This window comes from Schistocerca americana, chromosome X (assembly GCF_021461395.2).
Source record: "Schistocerca americana isolate TAMUIC-IGC-003095 chromosome X, iqSchAmer2.1, whole genome shotgun sequence".
NCBI lineage: Eukaryota > Metazoa > Arthropoda > Insecta > Orthoptera > Acrididae > Schistocerca > Schistocerca americana.
In genome coordinates, this window is record NC_060130.1 from 133460008 (window position 1) to 133482446 (window position 22439).

The 22439-nt window shown below is 41.0% G+C and overlaps 1 protein-coding gene across 1 annotated transcript in view; it reads right to left on the bottom strand.

Annotated features, from left to right (window-relative positions):
• Window positions 1–740: 740 nt before the first annotated feature.
• Window positions 741–22439, bottom strand: part of LOC124556776 (diuretic hormone class 2) — a 118450-nt gene continuing 96751 nt past the window's right edge. Inside the window, exons 3-4 of the mRNA XM_047130785.1 lie at window positions 10852–10959; window positions 741–1000 (exon numbers count right to left, since the gene is read on the bottom strand). Of these exons, the coding sequence (XP_046986741.1) occupies window positions 835–1000; window positions 10852–10959 (274 nt within the window). The 3' untranslated portion in view covers window positions 741–834. The remainder of the gene's footprint in view (window positions 1001–10851; window positions 10960–22439) is intronic.

Genomic DNA, 22439 nt, shown 5'->3' on the forward strand with positions numbered 1-22439 from the left:
CGTGTTACACAATATAATCGTCATGTCTCCTGGACGTAACAAATGTTTGTCCATTGTGTTCGTAAATGAAAATTTTAATGGTAATTTCGGTTTTTTCTTCTTACCTGATTTGTTTGTCCATTTGCCCTGTTTACTGCTTGTGGATTAAATTTGAACTAATGATGTGAAAGCATATACCTACTGACTCTAATCTTTTGAGTATATTTTGTGTATTATGTTTGCATCAATATTTTCATGTGTGTTTCCTGACTTAGTATTTGGTAGTAAGGCCTATTTCTCTAATCCATTAAAATAAAAATATATTGTACCTCAACTATCATTTGTGTGTTGCTTAGATAGACTCATTTCATAATGCTGCATCTAGTTCTCTAGTCTGGTAGACAGGGGACGAATATCTACGGAGCGAACAGAACTTTTGCCGCCAATATATGCTGCCTTCAAAGTCACGGAACTTTCTGGCACTTGCCTATGAAAAGGACCTGTTAATCCTTTCGAGTACTGCAAAATGCATCTGTGTCACTGTTACTAATAAATAAACATATAAAAACGTTATATATATGCATAATACTAAAATTTTCATACTTGTTCGGAAAATGTAAACAATAGGTCATTACCGAGAGTCACATAACATTTACCGCTCGGTGTTGACGACGTGCGCATTATGTTATGGTCGCTCCGTAGACATTCCAGTGATAGTGAGTGGGAGGTAGTAAATGAAGACACAGGCAGCTGTCTACAGAGTGGTTTATTACATGACTCAACAGTAAATAGACGGTGAGTGCGGTACTACGGTAGGAGCTACGGTCGCGCTACGAGTGGTGTCCGGCGGGCGGCCTACGCGGAGGGGGCGCCCGCGGGCTGGTGCGGCTGCTGGTGTGTGTCGCGGCGCCTGCGGCCGGGCCCTGCTGCGTACTGAGCTGCTGCCAGGCCCATCAGGTGCTTAGCCGCCTGCGCGCCCGAGAAGCCGCGGTTGATGCCCAGGTCCAGGCCGCGCTTCGCCCTGCAACAAGTTCCGTCACAAATGCAGACCTGCAACAAAACAGCACTCGGTGTTACGTATCACTCCACCTCTCGTAAGAAGCCAGCGAGCTCTCGCTGCAAGATTAGAGCAGATTCGGTCTCTCCCCGTGCAGAACGTTTCAGGCAGGTCGTACAATGCGGCTGTGGCTGGTTGGAAATCGGAATAGTCATCTTTACCCCGGAAAGGTTCTTTGCGAGTCGAAAACCGAGCTATCAAACTCCCGAACGTCGATCTTCCTCGTGTCACCTGGTGCAGGTTGGACATGGAGATTAGCTGATACTTTATAAAGCTGGGAATGGCGAGACTCTCCAAACTGTCACTGCAGTGAGGTGTAGTCTATCTGTATGTGGTTTAACAACAAAATTCGGAAAACACCGAGGAAGCAAACCGTGTTGTGCTCTCGGTTCAAATGAGAAAGAGCAAATGACGACTGGCTAAAAATAGTGAATATCTGTGCGTTTGTAAAAAGATCGATGCGCGAAACATACAGCTGCCACCGTTATACCTTTTGCAAAACAGAACTCGCCGAGAATGCGAGAAAATTTCGGTCTTACGTAAAATCGCTAAGCCAGTCTAAGGCTTCTCTCCAGTCACTCGTTGGCAATAGAAGACAGAGAAAGAAAAGCCGCAGTTTTAAATTTCGCGTTTAAGAAATCGTTCACCCAGGAGAGTCGTACAAACATACTGTGGTGTCACCGCCAGACACCACACGTGATAGGTGGTAGCCTTTAAATCGGCAGCGGTCCGTTGGTAAACGTCGGACCCGCGTGTCGCCACTATCAGTGATTGCAGACCGAGCGCCGCCACACGGCAGGTCTAGAGAGACTTCCTAGCACTCGCCCCAGTTGTACAACCGACTTTGCTAGCGATGATTCACTGACAAAATACGCTCTCATTTGCCGAGACGATAGTTAGCATAGCCTTCAGCTACGTCATTTGCTACGACCTAGCAAGGCACCATCTTCAGTTACTATTGATATTGTGAATAATGTACAGTCAAGAGCGACGCTCATCATTAATGGATTAAAGTTAAGTATTCCACCAGCTACGTCCGTTTTTCTAAATTCTAATTTCCTTGTCCTGTTCCAGACCCCACGCCAGCCTGCGTGAGCTAAAACGCGTGCCTTTCGGCTTCCTCTAGTAACACGGTGTTGGCTCTCCTGCCAACCACAACACATACCGTCGATTGACATTAGCACAGACTCCCGTACGGAGGACATAGTAATAGGCATCCCTGGCGTAGATAAACAACTGAAGGAGCTGATAACAAATAAGTTACCATGTCCAGATGGATCTCGATTCGATTTTACTCTACGGCATTGCGTTTATTGCGAATCTCTCACCCATTGCAAAGTCCCAAGCGACTGGAAAAAAGTGCAGATGACTCTTGTGTATAAGAAGGGTAAAATAATGGATTCGCAAAATTACAGACCAATATCATTAACACGGATTTGCTTAAGAATTTTTGAGCACATTCTCAGTTCGAATACAATAAGTTTCTTTCTTTGAGACGGGAAAGCTTCTGTCCATGAATCAGCACGATTTTAGGAAGCACCGCTCATGCGAAACTCAACTCGCCCTTTTCTCATGTGATATCCTGCGAACTACGAAAGAACGGCAATAGGCAGATTCCATATTCTTAGGTTTCCGACAAGCATTTGACACCGTGTCCCACTGCAGACTGTTAACGAAGGCACAATCATGCGTAATAGGTTCCGCGAGACTTCTTACGTAACAAAACCCAGTTTGTTGTCCTCGACGACGAGTGTTCATTAGAGACAAGGGTATCGTCAGGTGTGTCCAGGGAAGTGTCACAGGACCGCTGTTATTTTCTATATACATAAATGATATGGCAGACAGGGTGAGCAGCAATCTGAGAGCTGTTTGCTGATGATGCTGTGGTGCACCGGAAGGTGTCGCAGTTGAGAGACTGTAGTTGGGTAGAAGATGACCGAGGCCAAATTTTTAGTTGGTGTGATGAATGGCATAAAAATGTGAGCTATTCCAGATTAGTGGGAGAAAAACCCCGTAATTTTCGAATAAGACATTAGTAGTGTACCGCTTTACAGAGTCACAGTGATTAACTATCTAGGCGTAACGTTGCAGAGCGATATAAAATCGAAAGAGCATGTAAGGATTGTGGTAGGGAAGGCATAAGATCGACTCTGATTTATAGGAAAAATTTTAGGAAAGTGTGGTTCATCTGCAAAGCAGAGCGCATGTAGGACACTAATACGACCCATTCTTCAATACTGCTCAAGTGTTTCGGATACGCACCAGGCCGGATTAAAGGAAGACACTGAAGAAATTCAGAGGCGTGCTGCTAGAGTTGTTACAGGTAGATTCGAACAACACGCAAGTATTACGGTCTTTCTCGAATGGAAAACAGATTCTTCACACTGCTTGCAACGTAAAAAATGAAGGAATAATTGCCGAATACTCTGTCCGGATTCTAGACTAACTGAATTAAAAAAATATGTAAAAACATGTTGTAAGAGAAGAGAAGAGAAGTAATTTAGCAGTAGGATTGAATTTTCTCATTTAGAGAGGTAAAGGGCGATCTGTTTACTTGTTAAAAACCATTCAACAGCCAAGACCGCATAATTTTTTTATATTTAAGATAATCGGTTTCCAAGAGACTATGCTGTCATCATCAAGTCTTAAAATCTTTTTGTTCAAAACATGTTCATTTTACTCTGACGTCACAAACAAGTGAATTCGCACTGTTTAGAACATGTCCAGCATATGTAAACAATTGTGCTTTAGTGTACCACGTTTGGATATAGCTGCTGGCCGAAGTGGCCGTGCGGTTCTAGGCGCTGCAGTCTGGAGCCGAGCGACCGCTACGGTTGCAGGTTCGAATCCTGCCTCGGGCATGGATGTGTGTGATGTCCTTAGGTTAGTTAGGTTTAATTAGTTCTAAGTTCTAGGCGACTGATGACCTCAGAAGTTAAGTCGCATAGTGCTCAGAGCCACATATATAGCTGTTGCATAAGGTGCTTTACGTTTTTTAAATATTTTAGCAATGACAAACCATTTATAATGTACCGTTTTTATGCACTTGACATTTTGTGTGTGATGTCAGCGTAAAATGAACAAGTTTTACAACGAAAAGGTTTTAAGACCTGAAGATATCATAGTCTGTCGAAACCGGTTGTCTTAAATAAAAAAATATTTTATGCGATATGGGCTGTTGAACGGTTTTTACTTGTAGGAAGCAAGATTATGGAGGCTATATGAAGATAGAGGATTGTAAAACGTGGGATGTACAGGCTAAGAACCCTTTCCTCAGAAAAACAAAATTCCCTGGTGCCTAATATTGATCGGGATTAAGCAAGAACTATCTAACATTACCTATCTAGAGCACCTCACAGTACAAATGTGAAAAATAGGCAACAAGAAATTTTCAGAACTAAACATTAGTAGCATTTGATAAGTGACGCTAAAGCAGGGCGTTAAAATAAAATGGAAAGACAAAATGTGAGAAGAACACTTTTCAAGTGGAACAGGCAAGGAAACATGCCAGAGAAATATTCTTACTAGAGGAAGGAAGTTGGGGATGGGACATGTCCCAGAAATATAGGTTTATTTAATGTGTAAGTGAAGGGATCATCGCCTAGTACTCAAACTAAGAATACACAGGGTGTGAAATAACAATTTGACCGATGGTGTGGAGCAGAAAGTCAGGACCAAACGAAGAAATTTGACTACCGGAACTAGGGGTCGCAGTTTTTGCTTACGGCGCTATTTCTGGTTGGAAACGGTGATCAGTTTGAACATTTGCTACGATGCACTTACGTTAATTAAGTGGTAACAAATCTGTGAACAAGGGCATACTCATTTTACAGTTACTTTGACCTTTCTAGGACATAATGAAACATGGAAAATGGACATGTAAGTATTCTGATTTCTAAAGAAGTTCTGTATGGTACGTCAGCTAAGTGCGATAGACGTGTAAGTGATGCTGTAAGTTTTTCGTGTTCTCATCGTGACGATTAGCTAGTTCACATATTTTGTTTACGTATACTTTTCTGTGAGTTACATTTGATTTTGAGTAAAGGCAGCCATATGTCAGATTTCAATTACGTTCCTATAGCGCCGAATATGTGGAACTGTGACCCCTAGTTCCTGTACTCAAAGACCTTTGTTTGATGTTGTCTTTCTGCTCTACATTTATGGTCAAACTGTATTTCCGCAGCCCGTATAAATATTGAACTACACTTGAATTTTACCAGCGAATTAAATGTTCAAAGGAATTTTGGGTTGCAGCCGGTCGTCGTTTGCTCCACTCCACGATATTTCGGCTGGGGACCTGCCCGGTATCCCATCTAATACTCACTACATGGGGAAACGTTTCGGCAGTCTTCGGTGGTTCACTTGACGATGACTGACAGATGCCGACTCAAAACATTATAGAGTGTAGTAAACTGCGACTGACTGCAAGTCTGCAATTACTTTGAACATTGAGGTACATATCATAGAGCATCGATGATATTGTTTGGAAGAAGAAGAGATTCGGTCAGACTTGGGAAAAGCTGAGTACGGCACGCTAGATCGTCTGCAGACTGCAAAACAAAAAACAGGTTATACTCTTGTACTGGAAAAATGTTGGAAGATTTCGTTGTAGTATTCTTGTAGCCGAAACTTTCTGGCAAGATAGCCATTTCTACACAACTTGCGGGTAAATCTAATATATCAGAGAAAGGAGAACCCTGCTTTTTACTGAAACATGTTCTTCCAGTATGAAAACGTCGTATAGTTATTTAACTTTGCGAGTCGTAAATGGAAAGCTCTCTCACTGCCTTTGTTTAGTAGAATGTGAAAAATAACGTAAATCCACGCACTAGGTATCTAGAATACTGGTAGTAAAAATAATGGAGCTGAAATTTCGGAAAGAAACGTTGTCTTGCTTTCGTAAATCCTAAACGATAACGCTTAATTGCTAAAAAGAGGCTCGTGTCTTACATAGCAATCAAATCCGGCTCTGAAATCAGTAATTACATTCTTATCACATTTCCGCTGATCTCCACGTACTAATTGTTCTTTCTCGTCTGATAATTCAGCATCCTGTAGATATTCGTCGGAGAGATTGCTGCAAAACCTCCGACGTCTCTATCTGGAAAAGAAATTCTTCCACAGAGCCCGGGTTACGATATTGATCTCAGACGTCATTTGCCTAAACGCCCTCCGCACCTATCAGGCAACTAGGACTCTTAAGACTTTTTACGGAAAGGGAACAAACTGTAGACGACGGAAATACCAGTGGCGAAGTCTACATGGTAAATTTGGAAATTTGTGATAAGGACTATGGGACCAATCTGCTGAGGTCATCGGTCCCTAGGCTTCCGCACTACTTAATCTAACTTAAACTAACTTACGCTAAGGACAACACACGCACCCATGCCCGAGGGAGGACTCAAACCTCCGATGGGGAGGGGGAGGGGGATGGGGGAGCCGCGCGAACCGTGACAAGACACCTAATACCGTACGGCTGCCTACATGAAATCCTCCCTTTAACAATAGCTAGCTGATCAGTAGGTCTTTCCATTCTCACGGATCTATAACGTGAATCTGTTTACTTGTCTGTATAAATATAATACTGGAGCTTTATTTAGGCGTGATACATGTCTTCATGCTGCTATGTACAACAAGTAAACATCGCTGTTATTTTGTTGTCTCATAGATGTATTGAACCCAATATAAAATAAAAAGTTAACTACTTGAAGAGGCACTGAATAACCTAAAGATCAGAACATGTTACTCTTCCGTTGACGTATTACACGAAATATTAAAGTCCTTTATTGCATCAGTCACCTTTGGAAAGACAGGGATGAAAAGGATCTCATCAGAGATTACGAGCAGTCGTATCAGAACATGTGACAGACATGATGCCTTCAGTAAGTCAGTATAGAGATTCATGCTATTTACAGCGCATACAAGTTGTGCAGTTTGCTGCTCTTCAGATCAGGCTTAAGCAGGCGTACAGGAACCCTCAAAATCTCCACGTTTTATGAAATTCACCAGCATAGCTATTGACTGACACAGGTACTTGGGAAAATCAATCAGCTCATGATTTTTTTTTGTCTTTTTTATTCCTGCAACATATTCTGCATCTGCAAGTCATGTATGCCGGCCGCTGTGTCCGAGCGGTTCTTGGCGCTTCACTCCGGAACCGCGCCGCTACTACGGTCGCAGGTTCGAATCCTGCCTCGGGCATGGATATGTGTGATGTCCTTAGGTCCGTTGGGTTTAAGTAGTTCTAAGTCTACGGGACTGATGACCTCAGATGTGAAAGTCCCATAGTGCTTAGAGCCATTTGTAAGTCATATATGCTCTTAATACTCTAAGATGCTTAATTTAATCTGGTACACACATTCTTACATAAATTCTCCAATCTGTATCTCTAGTCGTCTTCCTAATAAGTCTGTTTCTTTTTAGGTTTATATCTCTTTTTTACACTACATTCTCCGAGACCATAATCACTTTAATTTTGAAGATGGTTTAGGAACACCACATTCTCAACAATGTATTTGTTATTTCATGAAATAAAGTCAGCCTCTTTTCTGTTAAATTTGTTCCTTATCGAGGCAATACTCTGACTGTTTTCTTTTGAAAGAATGTATTAAGCACAAAACTGCAAATGTGAAAATCTTGGGCCGGCTGGCGTGGCCGAGCGGCTCTAGGCGCTTCAGTCTGGAACCGCGCGAGCGCTACGGTCGCAGGTTCGAATCCTGCCTAGGGCATGGACGTGTGTGATGTCCTTACGTTAGTTAGGTTTAAGTAGTGCTAAGTTCTAGGGGACTGATGACCTCAGATGTTAAGTCCCATAGTGCTCAGAGCCAGCCATAAAAATCTCGGTAGTTACATTTCGGGAATAGGCTACTTGAACGTTGTAGAGACTGTCTGTGTTGAAGTAATTGGCCTATCTGTTCCAAACTGATACGTTAAGCATAGTATGTAATTTCGAAACAGAATAAGTCTGCCTTAATATCTCCAAGATGCACGTCAGCGGAGCGAATTCGGCGTTTACGAACAATCGTTAGTTGTAGACGTTGGTAGTTTCTGTTGTGGATTCGGTTTCCACCATTATGATTCTAGTCGTGTTTCTGCTCCTCTTGTGACAACGAAAGCGACGGGAACAGACATTCTAACTGTTAGTGTCTGTTACTGTGTACAGTAGAATACTGCTCGTGGGCAGTTTGTATTGCTCTTTGCCGTTCGGAACAGCAGTCAGCTTAACTGAGCGGAGACAATCTCCCAACGATATTTGCCCTCGATACGTAGACCTCGCACTAATCTGCATGCCTTGCGAGATAGCGATGTTTGAGTTTAGAATTTACTTTAGCCACATTCATGCCGGAGGTGGCCAGAGACTGTAGCGGACGTGCCACAGTTCCCCGCTTCCTAAAAGACTTTTTACGAGCAGAGTTCTTTCAGACGCGCCGCCGTATTCATAACGCACTACTAACGAGGGCAATAAATCGCGTCGGAAAGTTTAAAAACAATCACAAAGAAATCTCAACTACTTAGGAATTTCATTAACGGGAAAATAGTGGTATCATAAGAAAAGGATACACGCGAATCTAACCTGCAGAAGAGTAATTATTTTCAGAGAGAGAATCCTCGGGGAAATTATTACAAACCGTAAAGCCTTTAGAGTGTTACCAAGACTATTGTCACTTGAAGTAAACTGCGAAAATTTAATGGTGTTGTGCTGCAGAAGCAATATTTTCCAAATCGCTGAGAACACTCTCTAGCACTGCGGATAAGGTGTAAGCAAAAATCTACAAATAAATTACGTAATGGGCGCATATTTCTTGTTTATATATCACTTAAATTATCATAACTTTGTGAAACAAAGACTGAAGCTGCTTGTATATGTTCGGGGTTGATGTAAAGTGTCGGTTAAATGAAATATTGTACGTTTTGTAGGAGTCGTTACAGTAGTGAAAATCAGTACAAAGAAAGGTTCTTAAGAAAGTAAAGTATCCAGCATATATGTATCGAATTTATTATGAAGGTACTCCATACATATCTAACATAAACGATCATAACGAAATTACATAGTTTCTTTCATAACACGAGTAACAAAAATAAGGCGTTTGCATTTCCTGGATGGAAATTGGTATAAAGGCACTCACTGTCCTGTTGTGGTATTGCATGGTTAGTACTTTGGCCAACACCGTTCTTGTTAATTACCTCAAAGATTCTCTTCAGCATTGAATTTGTTAGGGTTTGTCGATCTTGCAATGAAATTGTCTCCCACTCTTCTCGTATCGCTCTTTTCAGCTCACTTGCGGCCACAAATTGACTTCTATTTCGACAAACACCAATTGCAAGTATTCCCCAAAGGTTTTCACGAGATTCAGGTCTAGGCTACGTACAGACCTGGGCAAGACATCGATATACTTCAAACCACTTTTTGTTGAACGGAAACATGCATAGATGCATTATCTTCTGGAAACATTAGACTTTCGTTCCCTAGGTCTTATACATTCTAATCCATCCTGTCTCTAGTATCTCAGTGTACATATTAGAGTTCATTCTAGCGTCCACCCAAGCAATTAGTTATTTACCTTTAGTGCAGAAGACCGGACAAATCATAATTATACCACCACCAAAATTTCTGCATACTGAAATCCATCCAGACAATCTAAATTAAACTTATTTTCATCTCTGAAGATGACTTTATCCTATTCTCAAGTCCATGACTTGTTTTGCAGAAATATCCAGTCTAGCCTGTTTATGTTTTGGTGTTAGAGCAGATTTCTGCAGTCTTTTCTTGAAAGCAAGATGTTTTCGTTTGACAATATTTCTCGTACACGTCTGACAATTACTGGTAACTGCAAATCATCAACAAGTCGAGAAGAATAACGATTTGTGGCTCTTGCTTTACGCAATGTAACCGTTTCGATACCTCAGATAACTTTCTACGTTGCCCATATTTTCCGTGTATCAATATCGCGCGCATAATCTAATGAAATTTTATCAATGTACTTGAACGGTTAATCTTCTTGACGATTTGACGATTAGAGACTTCCATTTCGTTCTACGCACGATTTTTGCTTTTTCATCACATGATAACTGTCTTCCACGTGACACTGTCACAATCATGGTCTATGTACGCGATACACATTGTCACTAATGGTGTCTATTTCCCATGTGCAGGAAAGGTAGTACGCACACACTAACACCGCACAGAGCCGACATCCATTATACCGAGTTCCACCCTCTACCATCTGAATTGATGTCTTGTTATATACTGTAATACTGACATCAAATGCTATAATCAGTGTACTGAATCTCATACTCTTGTATATACACTGTGCAGAACTATTGCAACCGACATTGTTTATTTTCCTACAAATGTTCATGCCTTTATGCTGATTTCTACTACTATATATGTCCTTAGTCCTCGAAAATTTTTCAGTTATAGGAAGGTAATTTGAGTCTGGTTTCTGTTCATCACGTATAGTGAAACTTTTGTGTACATAAGCAACGAGAGGATTAGCAAGACCACACGAGTGAGACACGTAATCGAGTGCAGATTGCTGTACTCAACACAAATATTTTTTTCGAAACAAATAGTGTTCAGTTACGATACCATGCTTCAAGCAATGTACAGTTATCAGAGATTCTTACACAAGTATTTCATGATAAGAAATAGATCTGAGCCAGTGAATTTTCTAACGTTTCGTAAAAACACTTCATACAAGCTCTAGAACACTTATTCCAGCTAAGATAGTTTATGGTCAGTCATTGACTTAGAAGTATTTATCTGATTTTCGTCCTAGGGTGAGTTAAACAGGTGGTTTGGCTCATTGACTTACGCTGGGTCTTCAGCGATGCTGCTTGTCTGTCGCAGCTTGGAAATCAGCTCCAGGATGCTAAGAAGGGGCGCTGTTTGCTCCATCTCGTAGTCTGACACGTAGTTGTTTCTGGAAAACAGAAAAGGCAACTGTACGCAATATCTTACCATCTCTTGCGCCACATGATTGTTTTTAATTATAATAATTAATATATTGTGCTTTATTGATCGCTTTTTATTTTCATAGACCACACACATTAAAGCGTTTCGGTTTAACCAATCGTAAGAATCGCTTTTAAAAGTGCAGCGATAGACAGCATCTTGCCGGATTGCTATGTACGAAAACGTACCATTGACAATTTCTATTATGACGGTGAACGCGTATTATAATTTTATTTCATTTAGCGACGTTTTCAACTGTAGAAAAATGTACAATTAACAGCAGCATAAGATAGTAGGATTTTGCTGTAATTTAGGTCGTTTATTGTACATGAGGCCATTGGATTACATTTTAATCGAGGCAGTTTCATCTGAATTTTCATACTGAAAGACTGTCCTAGATTGCACAAAGCTTTTTATTGGCTCAAAAATGACACGTTTCACGCAGGTAGAGCATCATGATGTTATCACGTGCAGTGTGGGTCGTCGGTCATAGCAGCACCGAGTAAGGCCACACTCACAAACTCTTAACAGTGTGTACAACGCGTGAGTGCGGATTGGCCACCAGCAGTTACCTATGGGGCCATGCTTACCGTTTTCTAGCATGCCCCTACACTGCGCTGACATAACTGACTGACCACAAGTCACGAAATAACCTGATGATGCCCTACCCTCTTAAGAAGCGTCGGTTTTGAACCAATAAAGAGCTTTCTGCAACCTTTTACCATAAATCACAACAGAAGGTTGCTGCACTACCACGCCAAAATAAACTGGAATAAATTTCATCTGAAGTTGTTTCCTCCGACTACATTCTTTCCATTATGAGCAGAGATAAATTTGGCTTCTAATCATTTACTTCAAGTAACTGACCTGCAGACTACCATTTACGTAATATGTGCATGTGAAACATGGAAGTGTGAGTATCGAAGAAAACGTGTAAAACCTAGTAATAGTGAGCACTATCATTCCGAGAGAATTACGAAGAAAGTAATGCACCGCATTTTTTTTTCTCAGCCGAAAACAATTATACGAATGTGGAACGTTACTTGTGTATTATCTGAAGTCTCCTGAGTGAGAGGGCCAAGTTTCCGTCACTTCCGACAGATAGCGTAGCTGAAGGACAGTTTCAAAATGGCGTCTATACAGTGGCGGATTTACATACAGGCCCACTAGGCACGGGCCTAGGAGCGGCGCCTTAAGGGGGGCAGCATTGTTTGCTCTGTACTCATTTTAACCTTGGACGTTTTAAAATAACTGCGCTTACAAACGACAACAATTTTTAATATTGTTAGACAACTTGCTAGTTTAAATAAGCCTTAAGAACGAAATTCAACAATACAAGCTTGGAAATATATATAGTTTACTTAGTGACTAAATGGAAATTTAACATTGGGTCTCTGTCTGGTATCATCTTCATGATTGTTCAAAATATTTTGAAGTAAGCTGTCAGGACGGCAATCTACAATACAATGTCTGAAACGTTATTATTCCGAGAATGTTGTCGGCTCCTACTTAACCCTACCATATCTTCCCCGTGAAAATACCGGAACCCCTGAAAAGCTGTGATAAACTAATCAGCAGTTTCTTAAATACTGTAACATGTGTGGGCCTCAGTACGTAAAACCCGACTCTACTTAAATTTCTTGTAGAAATTACGGGGAAGTATCAAGTCAACCCTCCATTTCTGTAATTAATGTGAAAGCTCTGTGGTCTTCAGTATCAGTGCTTTGATTTAATGACACCCATTTAACAAAACATGTTGATACTGGGAACGTTTTACATTTTTAAACACATGTGTATACGAAAAGAACATAAGCAGAATATCTAATAATGTGTGAAATATACTTCACAACAGTTTAAAAACTTTCTTTATTTATTTACTTTGTTACTTTCTTTGGCGAAAAAAGAAGAAGGAACCAACTTTCGTTTGTCTCATTTATTGTGCTGCAGCCTGCACGATATCAAAGTTCCCACTCTGTGCAATCGAATGGTACGTGGCATTGCAAATTTTATATTAAACTTCTGAGCTAAGCTTTTTTTTCTTCGAGGAAAGGCTATTTTTATTTTATGTTGGAATAAGAGGTGCATTTGCATTTAGACATAACAGAAGTGCTCACACAAACAACACACCACACCAACTGCCAACAAGACTACTTGAACTTTGTAGTCTGTCCACTCTGCACACAGAAACCGCTAAAATGTAATAAGAATAAGTGGGATAAGAGTCGATCCAGCAGAGCTCACTGCAAGAAATTGCGAAAATTACTTGCTTTTTAAATTAGAGAGACAGTGTCAAGAATATTCAGAACATATTTGCGTTCCAGCTAAAATTCCGGTGACGCGGGAAACAGAAAAAAAAAAAGGTTCAAATGGCTCTGAGCACTATGCGACTTAACTTCTGAGGTCATCAGTCGCCTAGAACTTAGAACTACTTAAACCTAACTAACCTAAGGACATCACACACATCCATGCCCGAGGCAGGATTCGAACCTGCGACCGTAGCGGCCACTCGTTTCCAGACTGTAGCGCCCAGAACCGCACGGCCACTCCGACCGGCTGCGGGAAACAGAAGCCAAAAAAGGGGCTATCCCGTTTTCTTTACGAGATGAGCTCCAGCCTGCAGGTGTGCTTCTACTGTTCACTGACAACAGAGAAACAGGCGGCAATGCAATGAAATTATTCTGCATTGTCGTTCTTTCATAGCACAGCCACGTCGAGTAATCCGAGTTGGTCAGTTCATCGCTCCGTGTTTAAAGGAAAAATCTTTGTGCTCGTGTGCCGTGTTTAAAATAAAAAGCTTTGTTCTCATGTGCGGCGCAGTACGATTGGAACTGGATACAGTCTTTCTTTCTTTCCTTTTACAAATTTTTTTCCTTTGTTTTGACTGTTGGTTGACAATTTTGTAAGCGCCTTAACACGAATAACAGTGAAAAAAGCAAACGTGCAAGATTAAGTGGTGCGGAATTTCGGAAATTATCGAAGGAAAGGCGAGAACGAGAAGCGAATGTTCTAAAAACGCTTGGCAGAGTAGATAAATTTTTCGCAACAAATTTTGCTGGTTCGACTGCGAGTTCAAGTAGTACGGATAATATTTCTGCCACTGCAGCTGTTGTAAAAAAAGTAAATACAGACGAAACAAAATTTAAAAATGAGGAAAAGCAAGTTGTTACTGATTTCAAGTTTCACGAAACTAAGTGTCGAGTCAGACATTACCAAAACAAATAACCTCGTTAGTGATGATCGTGCAGAATGGTGTGTCAATGAATGAACAATCGACATTCTCTTACCATGTGGCATTAATCAAAATTCTAACGGTGATTTTTCTAATTCAAGAAGACCAATAGGCGATAAAACCAGATATTTAAAAACAAATTATTTTACCGTAAACTTTTAAATGATGAGTAACTTTGCCCGATTTTCTAGTACAGTCCTGTAGCACCGGTGCTGTTTTTTGTGCACCATGTAAATTGTTCGGAGGTAAGGTCGCGATTGCTACTAATGGTATTGCAAATTGGAAAAATATTTCTAATATTTTATCTCATCATGAGAATTCACTTGAACACAAAAATTCTGAGTTATCACTCTTAACAAGAAAAAAAGTCACTTGGAATAATAGATAACCATTTCGACTTATATGTTGAGACAGAAAAAATGTACTGGCGCAGTATGTTGAAAAGGGTAGTGAAGAAGCTAACAAGACGTGGACTTCCCCTACGTGGACACGTTGAAAGATTCCATTCATTACACAATGGTCAATTTATGATGTCTCTTGAACTTATAGCCGAGTTTGATGCTTTTCTCGCAGAGCACATTGAACGATATGGAAAGCCAGGCAGGGACATACAAATTATCTTTCATCAACAATCTGTGATGAAATTCTTTCTCAACGAATAAGAAGAATTATCATAAGTGAAATGAAACTGGCCAAATATTTCTTCCTAATAGTAGATTCTACTGCAGAAATTTCACATATTGATCAATTATCTTTCATACTGAGAAATGTGAACGAGACTGGTGAACCTGTTGAACGTTTCCTTCTGTTTTTATCAAATCCAGGATACATGTCCGAAAACTTAGCTGAGGCCGTACTTAAGGTCCTGTCTAGAAATTCCATTGATATTACTGACTGTAGAAGCCAGTCATATGACAAGGCAAGCAAAATGTCAGGAACCTACATTCGTTTGCAGGCACGCATTAAAGAGCGAAATCCGAAAGTGCATTGTGAACCTTGTGCAGCGCATTCTTTGAATTTAGTCGGCACTTGTGTAGTGCTGCAAGCTGTTGTCGGGAAGCATGTTCATTTTTAAATGTAGTGCAAAACCTTTGTAATTTTTTCTCTGCTTCTACACAGTGCTGGGATAAACGTCTTTCTTTCATGAAACCAGAAAGCAAAACGGTAAAAAGTTTGTCAAAAACACGTTGGTCAGCAAGAGAGGAAGCGTGTGTAAGCCTATATGAAAACTGGGAGGGTGTTATCGATGCCCTCACACATATTGCCAATAACACGTTTGAAAAACCACTTGTGCGAAATGAGGCTTTAGGTTTATTGAATCAACTCAGCAGACTAGAAACAGTATTCATGATGACAGTTTGGAAGGACATACTCCAGAGAGTTAATAGCGTAAATCTGAAATTGCAAATTGTAAATGTTGATACTAAAATAGTGCACGAATTATATGAATCAAGTGTAGGATTTATTGCATCTATTCGTCGCATGTTCGACTATTATGAAAATAAATCCATGGAGATTGTGACTGATATAGACTATGAATGCACCTATAAAAGATCACGAAAATGCAAACTTCATGATGACGAAGAGGCGGACTCTGAAGAAGTTTTTCTGACTGGAAGGGAGAAATTTAGAGTCGAAACATTTCTCCCAGTACTCGACAACTTATACGCCGAACTAGTGAGGACGAAGGAAGGCTATGGAATACTGTTGGACTCCTCCACAGTTTTCAGTAACCTTAAGAACAGTTCACCTGATGATAATGCTGAACGTGCAGCAAAACTGCATGATACAGATTCAGAGCCTTCCTTCCCTAGTGAATGTGTACATTTTGAGGAACTTTTGAATTCTTCTGAGATTAGTAATATATCAGTCGAAATGAGTAATTTTTTACGAAAAGAGAGGTTACAGTCCGTGTTTCCTAATGGTAACATTGCTCTTAGAATATTTCTATGTACGGCACAAATTGTTCAGCAGAACGCTCGTTTTCGGCTCTTAAAAGACTGAAATCGTACCTACGTTCTACGTTGTTTGAGGCGAGACTGAACGCCTTGTCCGTTCTTCACCTCGAAGCCGACCTCCTAACTGATAACCGTCTGAACTGTGAAAATATCATCAACAAGTTTTCTGCCGTCAAAACCAGACGCAAACTTTGCTGACTGCTGAGTTTGTTTACTTATTCATATCAGTTTTAAAAATTTAAGATTTAATGTGATTTTTATTATAACTTAGGGCACGTTCATTGGATTTACAAACTACGTATTACCTGTTTATTTTACAACTACCTCGTTTACGTGCAGACGCGACCGGAGGCGCCCGACACCATCAAACAATACCCGAATTACCCGTTCCGCTCGGTGCTGTTCAGTCAGGCCGGCCGCGGTGGCCGAGCGGTTCTAGGCGTTACAGTCTGTCGCTACGGTCGCAGGTTCGAATCCTGCCTCGGGCATGGATGTTTGTGATGTCCTTAGGTTAGTTAGGTTTAAGTAGTTCTAAGTTCAAGGGGCTGATGACCTCAGAATTTAAGTCCCATAGTCCTCAGAGCCATTTCAACCATTTGTTCAGTCAAGTCAACTGAAGTATATTACAACTGATGCTTATTATTGGTGTCTGCTGAAATGTATAGTTATCGCGGAAATATACGTTATCGGAGAGTGCACTTTGATGAAAAAGTGTTAATAAATAACGTAATTCAGTTCTGTCGATAAACACGTAAAAGCTTTGCTAATACCGTTAGAAAGAGTTATGGTGAGAGCAGTAGCTGCAGTACAAAACTGTTCAGCCCTTACACGGTTAAAGGTATTATGTACATTTATTATGCAGCATCTAGCTACACAGACCCTAATGCTTTACACGTTAACAATTAGATTATAAACAAATTTGATTTTTCAACATTAGTCTGTAAAATTATGTAATAGCATATCCAGTTCTGTGTTTTTTCGTCTGTTTTTAGTTATTAGTTCGTGCGCCGAAATCTCAATTTCATTTTCATTTCTTACGCTTTCCTATAGATTCCCGTATTAATACCGAACATGTTTTTTTATCTGCTACACGTTCAAGTTATTAGCTCGTAAAACGACAGTTTAATTATAATTTTGAACTCATCTCTGTAAAACTGCGTATTAATTTCTAATGTACGACACGTTCGTTTCAATTTTTAGATCGAAACACAACTTTTTTATTTTCATTTTCAACGATTTCCTTTAAAAGCACATATTGAAAGTGAATATGTAACAAAAATCCGTTGTCTCCACCACACTCTACTGAATTTTAGACCATAAAAGAAAAGTTATTTTCCTTGTGTTCGTTTCTATTGTCTTTCGACAGAAGAATGTGTTAACACAATGCAGTTTTAAGTTTGTTTTATCCGCTGCAGTACAATACTGTTCAGGAACCACATTACATTTTGATTGAACGCGACTAGACCACTGACGAAATGATAATTAAATCTAGACCATAAGCTGCCAACAGGTGTTGATATACATCAACGGGGACAGTTGAAAATGTGTGCCCCGACTGGGACTCGAACCCATGAACTCCTGCTTAGAGAGCAGACGCTCGATCCATATGAGCCACCGAGGGGACAGAGAAGAGTGCGACTGCAGAGATTTATCTCTTGCACGCTCCCCGCGAGACCCACATTCCCAACTTAATGTCCACACACTACATTCGTAGTGCCCCTGCCCATTACACTCATTACTCGCAGCAAACAATCTTACCGAGTCCCGCAAGAGTTCGGGCAATGTGAATGGACCCAGCACAGAAGGACAAGGTCAATGGCCGGTTAGCCTTAACTATATAGACCGCTGTCGCCTCCTTCAGAACAACGAATAGCAGAGTACGGAAGCAGTTCACAGCGCTACCACCCAAAACGGCAATTGTGAAATGATCGGGTAATATTAATTATATAAAACATGTTTTTTTTGGGGAGGGGGCGCATATAGTATGGTGTGCTTAGGGGCGCAAAATTTTTAAATCTGCCACTGCGTCTGTAGGTGATGTACTTTACAAGCAACGTGCCGTCATTGAATTTCTCATTGCAGAGAAAAAAAACAGTGAAGGGAATATTCACAAACGCTTGTGTTAAGTTTATGGAGCCTCTGCTGGCGACAGAAGTACAGTTAGTCATTGGGCATGGAGGGTGAGGTCACCAGAAGGCGGTTCGGCGGAGCTCCACGATTTGCAGCGGTAGGGGAGACCATCCACAGCTGTCACATCTGACATGTTGCAGCGAGCTGATGTCATTCGCGAGGGAGGACAGACGCATTTCGACTCGGCAGTGGGCATCTGTCAAGGATTGACACAGTGATGCTCTGGCTGTGCCACCAGGACAGGGATTGGTAGCGACAGGGCATACACACCCTTGTTTCTCACTGGAGGAAGGCCATACAACGGGATGAAGATTACGTGGAAAAATAGGGTGTGTAGATAAAACACCATTCTTTAGTGTATGTAATTATCATTATGTTCGATAAATAATTGTTGAAGAATAAAATGCGGTGCATTATTTTCTGGGCAACCCTCGCAATACTGCATATGTCCCAACATTTATCTCAGCATTTACTCTTTCTTGTAGTTTTAGTTGTGTTACGCAGACATCCCTGGACAAAAGGAAGATGAACGAGAGACTTGTCTGAAAATTTTGAATGTATTCTAAGAGAGCTACGTAGACGAAGTTTTGAGTGTAAATAATATCCTTTTTGAAGTTACACACCACACAGTTTCCAGTACATGCTACCTGGTGGTTTATAGGAGTAATCTACAGTGACCTGAGAGGGTTGGATTAACGGTGGGGACGAGGAAGCCAATCTCGATGTTTCCAAATAGAAGAAAAATCTCTTCGTACATTAAGAATTTTAGTGTTTGACAGTGGAGTACATGATATATAAAATCCAGCTTCTATAAGAATGTCGAAACTGGCGGACACGTACTTCGTCTCCAGTGTAGGATGGCTTGGACCACGTCACTTTGTATCTTGTTTATTCACGCGTGTATTTAGTACGTGCATATATGTTAACGTACGAGACGGAAAGACTTGATAGAAAATATTTATAGCTTACGATAAACGAAACGCATCTGGAAGAGAAGTTTTAACGCGTTATGATACATCTTTCCATAGGTGAATATTGTACGAACTGTACTAATTTGCTGCCTTAGTTGATTAGGGATAATCACTAGCTTAATTTTCCTAAAGACTAGGTTCCTTTTGTTCTTCAGACGGTGCCGTGGCACTTGGTTTCTTACTCTGAGACAGATGGGAAAGGTGCCATAGCACATGCTGCTGATCAGTGTAGATGGTCATCTTTCTTGCTCTGAACCTTAGCTTCTAAGTTAGTTTTTGTTGCAGAGGAACATTAAAAGAGATGTTAAGCTATGCTTGGCTCCGCTTAGCCGAGCTCAGAAGAGAACTTTCAAGTTAGCAGGTTGTCTCTTAGTGCACATGAGTTTGGACCACGATATGTGTGTACTTAGTTTATGTCACGTCCTTTAACAGCGTCCAGTGGCGGCTAGATGCGTTGACGACCCATTTCCTCAGAGAACCGCTGTTGTTTCATCGTTTAAGTGGTACAAAATAAACTGAAACTCTCTGTACTTAGAATTAAGTGGTGGAAATGAAGACCAGAGAGAAATGTCCTAAGGAGCACAATTCTCAAAAAGGAAGTGCGTGATCTCGAAAGCTCAGAGCCGCACGAAAATGTGATGAGAATGTAAATCACTCGTCCCAAAAACAGTGGTATGAGCCACTCATATGCAAAACTGTGCGTCTTACGAAGAGAGACATTTGAGTGGTCACCTATTCAAGATCTAAGAGAGACTGCGAAGAAACATCCGGAACCGTGCGACTGCTACGGTCGCAGGTTCGAATCCTGCCTCGGGCATGGATGTGTGTGATGTCCTTAGGTTAGTTAGGTTTAAGTAGTTCTAAGTTCTAGGGGACTGATGACCACAGCTGTTAAGTCCCATAGTGCTCAGAGCCATTTGAACCATTTTTTTTTGCGAAGAAACAAAATAGCGATATAATAGGACCAAAAACACGCCAAAGACAACAAAATATTGCCAATATTGATGTATACTTCTTTATGTAATACTTGCACCGAAGCACAAGCCTATGTTGCACTAAAACTAGACTCCGCCCGAACAGGCTATGAAGGCGGAACGGTACCGACCGGCCGCTGTGTCATACTCAGCCCACAGTCGTCACTGGATGCGGATATGGAGAGGCATGTGGTCAGCACACCGCTCTCCCGGCCCTATGTCAGTTTGCGAGACCGGAGCCGCTATTTATCAATCAAGTAGCTCCTCAGTTTGCTCACAAGGGCTGTGTGCACTCCGCCTGTGTTACACTGTGCAAGGTTCAAATGGCTCTGAGCACTATGGGACTTAACATCTATGGTCATCAGTCCCCTAGAACTTAGAACTAATTAAACCTAACTAACCTAAGGACATCACACAACACCCAGTCATTACGAGGCAGAGAAAATCCCTGACCCCGCCGGGAATCGAACCCGGGTACCCGGGCGTGCGAAGCGAGAACGCTACCGCACGACCACGAGCTGCGGACACTATGCAAGGCAATAGGCGTCTTATGACGTGAGATACCAACTGGAAACGTAATTAGTGAGGCGTTTGATACTGAGCTGCTTGAATGCAGGAAATACGTTGAATGTGAAAACGTGACTTTAGTCAGATATGCACATTGTTCTGTTCCACTTTGTTTTTACTACTTCTTTGAGATCTGACACCTGAGCTTTGAATTCTCGAATAGCTCTGGAACACTATCAAGTCGACAGAAAAAGTTTATTGTTCAGCTAGCGTAATTATGTTAAGCAGAGGAAACACAGCAATAAGTCACGACATAGAAATGCGTGTGTTTTCGTTCCTATTATGTCGATATTTATGTGTCTCCGCCTTTCTCTCTTAGATCTCGAATATGTGATCATTTAGATGTCTCTCGTGGTAAAGCGCGCAGCGCCCAGTGTTTTTGGGAGGGACGATTTGAATTTTAAGCATTTTTTCACGAGGCTCTGAACGTTCCAGATCACGCACCTCCCTTGTCAGTGTCTGTGTCCCAGCATTCGCAGAACTGTGATTCTACAGCCTGTCTTCCCGTAGGTTCCATAGTGCCAGCAAAATGAGCAAAATACGTTGTTCTTTCCTGAAGAGACCAAAGCGTTAACTAAAAACGTGTCAGCCCGAAAGGTACGGTGTTGTATGTAAAATAATTCAGCAAGTAATCTACAGTTCATTAACAAAAAGTGAAACCAACTATTTTTCGTTTCGATACATTGGTTCAAAAGAAAAAAAAAGAGAGAAAACAGATTCCATCTTACTCGATCGAGTCCATTAACTCATTTTAATAAACTACTCTGCTATATAATTTTGTATCACTTTACTAAATTACTGGCCTAGTACAAAGCAGCTCTATCTTATACGAGATTTTTGTTCAGATAAAAACACTTCTGCTTAAAAGATGGGAAGTTATTGCATGGGAGCCGGTGTCATCTCTCTGCAGCATCCAGAGAAGGAACCTTCCAGTCCGATGTCTCCGTTCTTTGCAGAAGTAGTCTATTTCTCAGAAAATATCAGACCGTACCACACATCTGCTCTCTCACTTGCTCTCTATATTGCTTTCCCGCAAAGGGCGGTTGGCTTTTTGTCGGTTATATTCTGTGATTGCGGGAGTGGTTTACTTCTGATACGGGGTCAGTGTCGTCACTGGATGACGCCTACTTTACGAGAGCTACTTCCTTCCTAATGCGCGTTGTATGTTTTTCCCCTTTTATGGCTACTTACTTACAAAATTAATCTCACTTGTGTCCTTTAAACTTTTTAGCCGATCTTCCCGTCCTTTATCATATAATTTGGTAAAACTCTAATTTTGAAGCGCTTGAATATATGATAATGATCACAGTCATCTATTTTTGTTGAGTTTAGTACAGCCAGAAGCGTCTGTGGGAACCTATATTAAAATTTGCTGTGGAGTCATCCTAACATTGATGAAACGCTGTGTGAAAGAAATAATTCCTGATAGCTGGAGCCGAAGTTATTATGAATCGATCACGCTACATTTCTTCTCAATAGCCTGAAAAATTTCATAAATACGTATACTTTAAATCATTTATTTTTCATGGGACAGGAAGAAATTGGCAAAAAAGACTAACGATATAGGTAGTGGGGGGCAATGACACTTTGCTTTGATATTATACACAGTTCTGTCCATA